Here is an 11006-nt window from a genome sequence, read left to right as displayed (position 1 = left end):
CAACTTAAAAAGAGTTAATTTATATAATATTAAATTGATACTTGAAATGCTATTGTCTATTAGTATAGGTAAATTTGTTACTAAATTTAAATTAGTAATGACAATATTTATTTAGAACAATCAGTAATTCCTAATAATATTGTTAATATAAATATATATATATTTTTTTTTATAACACAAATGAGGCTAACCCCCAATTAAAATCTATGTCTATACACATATATTAAATTTGTTACTAAATAAAATGGTTATTATATATATACAAAGTTCATAAAATTAAAATCAAATAATCAATCAATACTTAGGACTTTATATAACTTAGGTCACAAGGAACCATTATTTAATGATTGTTAAGGTAAAATCAATTTTTATACATATATAACATATTATGTTATTATATAAATATTCTAAGTTTTCAAAAGAAAATGATTCAAGCACAGAGGTACATTATAAACAATATTAGTTGCTTATAATACATGTTCAACTAAAGATTATTTATTTCTTTTTTACAGCAGTTGTATTACTAGCAGGTCGTCCAGAGTTCAATCCTGAATATTGATATTTTGCTTTCTTTTCAGATGGTTTCAGAATCTTGATGAATAAAATAACAATAAGTACATATTATTTTCAATAACAGTAAATTATACTTTATTTTGTTGTCTTTATATTTTTAATACTTAAAATTTAAATACAAAATTTTACTACAGAAACTATATATAAAGACAAAGCTTGAAATTTCATCAGGGGCAAGCAACTATCAAAACATGTTTAGTGTTATTTATTAAGTCTATTTTTAAATGTTTACCCATGTTAAATTTTTTATCTTATTTTATGATCTTTAACTATAACAAACAAAATAAATACAACAATAAAAATCATGATCTATTAAAAATATTCAAGTAAAATTATATTGTTAAAAGAAATTAAACAACAATGTTATTAGATAGGATTTTATCAATAGAATACTTAAAATATATAGAAAATTTAAGCAGTTTATATATTGGGTCATATGTGGGTCAATTTAAAATGTCATTAAAAATTTATAAATTTGTTAGCTATGGTCAGGGGAGGCAATTGCCCACTCATAGCTATATCCTTGACTATATATTATATTTAAGTTGATCTTTAGGGCAATTACATACAATTTTCAAATTTAAACTACAGGTATAATCTAATATTACATTTTGTTTTCTGTTCGTTCATACATATCAATGAAAAAATCACGAGTTAAAGCATTTGAATTTTTATTGTCTCATTGAAAATAAAACACTATTGTGTTTAAATACAAATGAATAAATATATGTTTACCATGGTCTGGAATATTATTTTATTTGTAATATACAATCAGTTTAAAATTTAAAATTGATCATCAGGTATATACAATGTTAATAAAATCACAAATTATAAAGTCCTACTGTATAAATGTACACTATTTATAAAGTAGAATTTATCACTTAACATTATAAATATGTATTTTAATAAATTATGTATTTCTTCCTTTACTTTTTCATATTCAGTCACAGATTATTGATTTAATTATTAATTTGAAACCAATAAAACGAGTGTGCCTCAATGCAGTTTAGAGCTATCACTAAGTAAAGCTATCAGACATTAGTTTATGGTCATTTCAGGTTATTACAATTTAAAAGAAGAACTGAATTTTAATGAACTGATTAAAGTTATATTATATTTCTGGAAACATAAATACTATCAATTTTTTTTTAAAAATTAGTTTTTTTCAGAATAAGAAAAAAAAACACATACTTTATTCAAAAAACTAAATGGAAATATTTATCAATAAATTAAGAAAAAAATAAAGTGAATAAGTTAGCAAAAGAAGTATTATTATTTTACTTATTCCTTAATTAACTGTTGTTTTTTTAGTATAATGTTAAAACATTTTTTTATAATTTAACAATAAATTCAATATTTAAGCATTGTATTTTATTATGTATAAATATTTTGAAATGATAATAAAATTATACTATTTAGACAGTGTGTGTAGGGGATGTATAAGATCGAGATGAGTGGAGGTTTAGGACAAGGATAGCCGACCCCAAATAGTTGGGAAAAAAGCAAAGGAAAAGAAAAAGAAAAAGATATTATTTAGACTAAAAATGTATAACTAATTTAATAAAATAAAAAAAAAAACATACTTGAAATGAACACATTAGAGTTGCATCAACAGACATCATTCCTCCTGCATTATCAAATTCTCCACAATAATTTGGTGCAGAAAATAACGTAACCAATTGCCTTTTGGCAAAAAACTCATAACCATCTTCTACGACCTATAAAAATATAAAGTGAAATGTAAAAAAATGAATTCATTAAAACTAGTGTATTTACCTGATGTGCTCGACATATGAGATCTAAATCATGTCTATTTAAAAATTTGGCTACAACATCAGTACCAAAAGTGAAGGAAACACCTCTATCATTTTCTCCCCAACCAGTAACATCTTTATCGGGATCAGACCATAATAAATCACAAAGTAAGCCTAAAACAAATACAAGAATTATAATTATTACATAATCAATTTATTAGTCATATAATAAATAAATAATAGTTATTTTGAAATGAAATATAATAAATATAAATGTAAGAATTTAGATTTAAGAATGTAAGTGATGTGTCATTAAATTCATAACTCTTCTTTGAATATCAATACAGTTTTACCTTGAACATTCATTTAAAAACAAAGATATAGTCAATTTTATATTATAATTCAATAAAAAATAACACAAACAGCAAAAATAATAATTATTTTATTTTACGGATCATGTTATCCATATTTCTTACCCATTACACACAACGTAATTTCAACATTAAGTGTCTCTAAAATTAAAGATATAAAAATCTATTATCCTACTAACTTATATTTTAATCATCACACTGATATAACTTTAGATAGAATACTAAATACACTTGGTTTTATCAGACATAAGACCTAGCTTTTAATTTCAATTAGTTGTTTACATGATCTTTACACTTATATTCTTTCTTATTATGCTATTTACTTATATATGAAGCTGTCAATTACAAAAGGGATATTTCAGTTTTAGAAAGGGTGAGGCAACTGAAAAAAATTATGAACTTCATAATATTTAAAAAAAAAAATGCATTTGATGTTATTAACATTAAGTTGTAAATCCACGTATATATATTTTTAAAAATTTTCTGACTTTACAGAATTTTTTCGCGTGATAAAAATTGTAATTAGCCGAGGAGCTAGTGGACCCTTCTGTCAGTGTTTCACAAAAATGTAATTAACTATTAATTTATCTAAAAAATAATATTAACTGATTTCTAAGTACAAAATACAAATTTATCGATTTTAGCAATCATTAAACAAAGAATTGCAGATGGACATTTGACATAGTCTGTCCCCCTCACCAATGATGCCCCTAGTCAATTAGCAACTCTATCTATCAGAGCACCGATTGATTAGAGTAAGTTCAAAATAAATTCTTAATTTATGTAACATTTTAATTAAGAATTCCAATTTTTTCTTACCACTATACTCTTATAGACATAACCATACAATCTAATACTTATTGACACCTTATTCTCACACCAGATGCTGGCCGATTAAAATTTCCTCAGATCTTCTTTCCCTCTCTATCAATGATCCAGAACTTGTTTTTAATCTTAATTTTAGATTTCTCTCACAATATCCAAAATTCCTTTTTTTCTTCAACACCAATTCATAACACTTCTTTATATATTACATCAAAACTTTGAATCCCTAATATTTTAGTTTTTTATTATATTTTAATTTCTCACTGTAAATTAATATTTCTATCTCTGCCATCTTATTACATATCTAATTTCATCATAACCTTACTATGATATATATATATATATGTATAATTTACTTTAATGTTTTACATATACATCAACAATTCTTTACATAAAATCATTTGACATTTAATTACAAATCAAATAAAATATTTTAATAAGAATAAATATTAAAGTGAATTTAACTATCCATATACACATATATTTTTTTTAACAACCAAGCAATTAACTCGAATTTAAATTTTAAATTTAAGGTTATTTAAGGTAACAATATTTAATAAAATTTTAAACTGATAAAAAATAAATTAAAAAAAGTATTCTATATCAAATATCGCACACCTATATCAAAACAGTAATTCAAAAAAACGCTTTTTTCAGGAATGTCGGTTATGTTGGTAGTACCTTGATATCATTCATTCAATAAAATGTACTTACATTGCCATCTGATGGAGAATATTAAAGATAAACCTGTTTTGCTGATTTATGTAATTTCATTTGTAGAATCCGAATATATATTTAACTAAAAAAACCAACTTTTTGAGTTGTTACTATTTTGATATGGATATGCGATATGATTGATTTGACACTCAACAATAATTATATGTAACTAATGCAAAATTACCAGTATCTGGTACATCAGTTGGACGCATAATGCGTCTTATTTGTTCCATTCCTTGTAAATCAGGACTAAGTCCACCATGACAACAAAATATTTTTTCATCAATAATAGCCGCAATAGGCAAACAATTGAAACAATCAGTAAAAGTTTTCCACAATTTTATATTATAACGTCTTTTACCTGAAAAACATATTTAAAAATATGTTTATTAAATAATAGAATAAATTAATAAAAATTATTATTAACATTTTATTATTTACATTCGTCATAAAATCCATAGATTCTGTTTATACTTGCACATTCATGATTGCCTCGTAAAAGAAAAAAATTTTCTGGATATTTTATTTTATATGCTAATAAAAGGCAAATAGTTTCTAAAGATTGTTTTCCACGATCAACATAATCACCCAAAAATAAATAGTTGGCTTCTGGAGGAAACCCACCATATTCAAATAAACGCAATAGGTCAGTGTACTGTCCATGTATATCTCCTAAAAAATAAAATTAAAAATATGTTATGTGAAAAAGTAATGCAAATAGTATTTTTATGTAAATAATAGTATGATGTTATGATTTATGTAATTCTTTTTTAATATTTATATTTAATAAATAAAAATAAAAAATAAGATTGTATCTTTAACACATATTTCTTATTTTTTTCTGATTACAATGATAATAATGTAAAATAATTAAAATAATCATAGATTATTCTTTATTAAATTTGCTACTTAATGAGTATTACAAATAAGAAAAACATCAAATGACAATTATCATAGATGATTTTTGTAAAAATTAAAAAAACATTATATATATGTAATAATATGCACCAACAGTATTTAAGTTATCACCAATAATAATTAAAAATATTTATTTACCACATATTTTTAAAGGTGCTTCTAAGTCTAATAAAATTGGTTGTTGTAAAAATATTTCTCTAGATTTCAAACATAATCCCCGGACTTCTGCTTCAGACATTTGTACTGTTTTACCAGGTCGACATCCTCTTACTATAAAAAAAAACAGCGTTTAGTCACAATTATCTTGATGATAAAATAATAAAAATGATTTTCAATTAAATATTAAATTCAATAAAAGAACTCCTTATCCAAAGTAGGCTTATTTTCACAGAAGGACTAAGTAATCAGTAGATTAAAAATTGTTTTGATGATTAATTTATGTTAAAACTATTTACTTTTAGGTAGACTTAAGTGTAGCAGTTACTTAAGAAAATACATTACAATTTTGGTGATGAGTTAATTTTGTAATTTATACCATATCTATAAGCAGTTTGATATCAATACTTTTACAAAAATAAACTATTAGTATTTAATATTATAGTATAATAATATAGTTTAATAGTATAATAACAATATTTTATGGTTAATTATAAAATTTAATAAAATAGCTGTATAATTTTAGGAACTAAATCCATATCTAATTATATTATAAGAATCAATTAAAATTTACAAATTTTACTTCCTGTTAATTATATAAAATATTGATCATTAACTATTAACTCCATGAATTGCCAAACTATTTAATTTATAAACAAATATCTTCTTCAGAACTATTAAATTACATTCACTAATAAAAAATTAGTAGTTCACAATATAAAATATTTATCACAAATTTTAACTAATATAATAAAATAATAATGACCAATTTAATGTATATAAAATTAATTATCAAAACATTTCACGAAATGTATTTAATTGCTCAGACTCAACTTTCCAAATCATAAATATTAAATATAACATTAAGTACATATTATGTACTAACACAAATTAATCGATACTTTAAAATGAAATAGTGTATACCACATTAATTACTCTGCAATTCTCAGATTATCCGTCATATGAAGCAAATTGATTTAAATTCCAATATTAAATAAAACGATTAGATGTTTAATCTGCAATCTAAATCATATCTCACAGCTATCATGTGCAAATATCCATTTAAAATCAATTGTTTTGGTAAAGCTATGTTTAGAACATTGAACTAATGTTAAATGTTATTAACTTAACATAGCCAAAATAACTGGATCGTAATAAAGGAATGTTTTGAAATGTAATAAAATTAATAACCAATAAGGTTGCATCGTAACAAGAACGGCAATTATGATGATTTCATTATAGTTGAATGGTAAACTTACCTTCTAAAAGCCGTGCGATTATACTGTCTATGTTTAATGGTTCACCGTCTGCCATTGTGGACGGAAAACCTCGAACGGATCACACAAATTAACACGGTTCAATCACGATATTTTATTCTTATAAGCGGTCTAAATGTATACCTTCAGCTATCAATCAGTACAATCGGTAGTCAGTACTATAGAGGGTCGCACCACTGCCTCTTCACGTCCCGCTAGCATATAAATTAATCTTAAATAAATTTATGGTGTGGGGTCGGCAGGAAGGGAAAAATGGCGAACACTTTCTTCCCACCATGAATAAAAATAGTTTATTTTTTCTTTACTTTAAATTTAATTGATATTTAACTTTATTCAAACAGTATGCTTCTATAATTTGTAGTTTTAATTATATTTTTTTATTTAATATACTTTCAATAAGCAATTGCAACCCTAATATTAATTCTTCAAGGTTACATTTCTCTCCGTGATACAAGTGTATTTGAGGTTATGTTTATATGCTACTATGGTATATTTCAGTGATAACCGAGCATATTATTGTTATCTCTCAATGCCGACGTCCTAGGAATCGAGGCTTCGATTTACAAGTTGTAACTATTTATAAGTTATAGAACAACTTATTAATCCTTAAACATAACTACCTTGCTGAATATTTTTGTATTAACTTTACAACTGCATATTTTTAATTTTTATTATATACTGTTTACTGTTAATTGTTAAAGAATGTCGTTGTTACGTCAGATGATAAATTTAAGTAAAACTACTAGAATTGGTCCATTTTACATACACAGTAAATTCCTTAGTACTAAAACTGATGATCCGATTCACTCTCATATAGATAAGTTGGTAAAAAATAATAAAATTGTCGTCTTTATGAAAGGTGTCCCACAAGCTCCTAGGTGTGGTTTTAGTAATGCAGTTGTAGATATTTTAAATATTCACAAAGCAAAATTTGATGCTCATGATGTACTTAAAGATGAAAATCTCAGAAATGGTGAGTGATAATTATTTTTATTTGTTTGAAAATATAAATAAATTTCAGTTCTTTGGACTTATTTTTTATTTATTGATTTTTATTTTAAAAAAGTGATATAAAACCAAATTGATTTTAGATATGTATAGTTATAGGAAATACTTGAAAGTTGAAATAATTTTGTTTGTAATTTTTAATGTCTAAAGTAAAGTTGTCTATAATACATATTCTTTATCTAATGTCTGTCAACTTATTTTTATTGTATTTATACCAATCTGATATTTTACAAATTAAAGGATAGAAAATTCCTCTGCTAAATTTATTGAAGAATCAGGCTTTCTTAAATTCAATAGGTTAAGAAGTAATTAATAATGCTGACCTATTTTATGATAGTACGAACCTTACTATATATAGATTACTAATAGACTTAAATACTTTGGTAAAATTTGGGATCTTTTAAATATATAACAAGCAAAATAAGTAGCTACAGAATTTCGTTTTCTTTGGTTACAACCTAATTAAAATGTAACTATAACAATGCTTCTGTTTTTTTTTTAATTATTTGATGATTGTTATGTTTAGGAATTAAAGAATACTCAAACTGGCCAACAATTCCTCAAGTATTTGTTAATGGAGAATTCATTGGAGGCTGTGATATTATGTTGCAATTACATAGATCAGGAGAATTAGATAAAATATTATTAAACAATGAACCAAAAAAAGACACTCAAGAAAAACCTAATGTTTAATTCAGGAAAATAATTAATATAATTTACATAGTTTATGAAATAAACACCTGAAAATTAATTAGTATTCATGTAAATTTTTCTTTATTTTATATTTACAAAAATTGATGTAAATATTCTTGTTGTTCAATAAAATATTATATTTAATAATGTGAATACATAGTAATTTTTATTTGGTATCTTAGTGATTTTTACAAAACCTAACAGACTCATATTGTCCAAAATAATTAAGTATCTTTATAATTAGATAAATCAATTTAGGACTGAATTTGCATTATAATAACATAAAATAATGAGTCTTGCATACTTTATACTTATTAGCTTCAGGGAAAAAGGGGAGAGTTGATAAAATTTAATAGTTTATGTCTGATGGTATTGAATATTACATAAATATATCTAGGATTTTTTTTGAGATTATAAAATACTGTTAAAATGAGAAAAACTGTAAGCTCGTCTCAAAATGGGATGAGTAAAATATGTTTAGTAAAAACAAATATTCAAGTTCTAGAATATTTAATTTATGAAATACAGGTTTCTGTTAATTATATTTTAGAATTTATTTTGGTTATAATAAGACACAAAAATTAAAGGTATTAAAAATGTGTAAAAGATCAATACATTTTCTAAATAGATACATTGTAAAAACATTCAAAAAAATTTTGCACAATATATACATAAGAGAATAATATATCAATGTAGATAAAATTAAAAAAAATGCTAAATATTATAAACACTTTTACAAATTTCTCTTAAGTATAAGTATAAGCATTGATTATAAATACTAGTATTTATAATCAATGGTATTAGTATTAAAATTTTGTTCTGCAAGTGTAAAATTAGTCTAAAATTTTTTTTCATCAAAATTTGTCAATGTGCATGCTATCTAAATTTTTATAAGACAGTAAGTATACAATTCACAAATTTTCATTAATCTTGAAAAATAACTAATATTGTTCTATAATATTACTGTAAGCCAGGGGTCGCCAACCTTTTAAAACAAGTGAGCTACATTTGACATTTAAATCCCTGGTGATCAACATCCAAGAGAATATAGGTCTTTAGGAGGAGATTTGTTTGATGAGCAAAAGAAAAAAAGTCTTAAGCTCCAAAGAATAATTATTTATTGTATTTTTCATAATAATAATCTAATCTTCCCATTATCCGATTAATCTGATTATTTTATGCGATCGACCTATATTCCTAAAAAGATCACGATCGACTGGTTGGCGATCCCTGCTGTAAGCAGTATATTAGCTGTAAATAGTTTATCTAGTGCCAGGTAGGGAATGTAAAATGCCTATAGACAGAGCTGGATTAATGAAATTAGTAGCCCTGGGCTAATTTATTTTTGAGGCCCTAATTTTACAAGAAAAAGTATTTTTATAATAATAATATGCCAATTGATATTTATTAGTTAAAAAATACAATTAAGTTAAATTTTAAAATATAAAATATATGGTAATAACATAAAAATACAAACAAATGATTATTTAAAATCATTTTTTCTAGATTTACTTGATGCAAAAGTACCTAAAATGCCATGAAATGAAAGTTTTTTACATATATCGTTTTCAATTGACACAATTGTTTATGCGTTCAACCTATCTTCAATCTGTATAGATCTTAGTCGATTTTTAATTAGAGCCAACTTGGAGAATGAATGTTCTGCTTCACAATTTGTCAACGGTATTGTTAGGTATAATCTCAATATACATTTGGAAAAACATCAATAAGTTGTCGTTCATATAGAAGTTTTTCTATAGCTGTCAATATCTGAAGAAACTGTTTTGATATAATGATAAAAATGTGATATTTCTGTTTTCAAGTTTTCATCGAGATCATTATGGTAAAACTGAATAAAGTTATTTATTGAATCATTGTCAGTTTTAAAATTAACTAAAAATTTGAATTGAGAAAGAAAAAGATTATAAGAATTTAATCTTCCGTCAAGTTCAGAAATCAATTTATCTATAACAACAAAGAAAGTATTGACTTCAAACTTTTTTTTGAAAGCGATAAAATAAAACGAAATAACACAGTATATTGCTTGTTGTATGTATCTATCTAATTCAATAACATGCAGGTTGTCACAGACAATTATTTCAAATGATTAATATGATTGTATCTTTAAATAAATATTGTTAAAATCATATTTTTCTAATTATATATCTAGAACTGTAGGAAAGCTGCAAGAGTATATTATTTTTTTGGGGACCCTGAGCTTTAGCCCCTCCCCCTTAATTCAGCTCGGCCTAGAGTTATAAAATTGTAATTAATTTCATGTAGCTTCAAAGACAGATGTTATGTAAAATGCAAAGGGGGCTCTTCCTAAATTCTTGAAACCAATTAATCAAAACTGATCATTGAACTAACAGTTTACTCACCAACAGGTCTTCCTACAATATGGCCCATAGAGTTTTTCTCGGTTATTCTTTTGGTCTATCTTGGCCTAGATATATCAACTAGTTATAACATATACTAGAATAATTATGTAACTTGATAAAAATGCAAGTTATAGTTATTATACAACTAATAAGCAATACCAGTGTCAGAAGTATTAAAACTATATATACTTTTTTAGTATTATATTAAATTGAAATCAATAATTTTATAAAATTTCTCTTAAAAAAATATGAACACAAAAAATTTAAATTTAATATACTTAATATTTTATGTGTTACAACACTTAATTATAAACTATTTTAAATATATGTTTT

At 24.1% G+C, this 11006-nt stretch overlaps 2 protein-coding genes across 2 annotated transcripts; one reads left to right on the top strand and one right to left on the bottom strand.

The window, feature by feature from the left end:
- Window positions 1-267: 267 nt before the first annotated feature.
- On the bottom strand, window positions 268-6911 carry LOC112686109 (serine/threonine-protein phosphatase PP1-beta catalytic subunit). Its single transcript, XM_025558245.1, has 7 exons — window positions 6574-6911; window positions 5297-5428; window positions 4682-4912; window positions 4425-4601; window positions 2350-2501; window positions 2157-2291; window positions 268-591 (listed from the first exon to the last, which is right to left on the bottom strand). The coding sequence occupies exons 1-7, from the start codon at window positions 6626-6628 to the stop codon at window positions 496-498; spliced, it is 978 nt and encodes a 325-aa protein (XP_025414030.1). The 5' UTR covers window positions 6629-6911; the 3' UTR covers window positions 268-495.
- A 136-nt stretch (window positions 6912-7047) lies between these two features.
- On the top strand, window positions 7048-8359 carry LOC112686110 (glutaredoxin-related protein 5, mitochondrial). The gene is made up of 2 exons (XM_025558246.1): window positions 7048-7564; window positions 8126-8359. Exons 1-2 carry the CDS (start codon window positions 7294-7296, stop codon window positions 8290-8292), a joined length of 438 nt encoding a protein of 145 aa, XP_025414031.1. The 5' UTR covers window positions 7048-7293; the 3' UTR covers window positions 8293-8359.
- The last annotated feature ends 2647 nt before the right edge of the window (window positions 8360-11006 follow it).

This window comes from Sipha flava, unplaced genomic scaffold (genome assembly GCF_003268045.1).
Source record: "Sipha flava isolate LNK unplaced genomic scaffold, YSA_version1 2_pilon_pilon, whole genome shotgun sequence".
Lineage (NCBI taxonomy): Eukaryota > Metazoa > Arthropoda > Insecta > Hemiptera > Aphididae > Sipha > Sipha flava.
The sequence above is the reverse complement of the archived record's forward strand: the minus strand, read 5'-3'. Positions and strand labels throughout refer to the sequence as shown.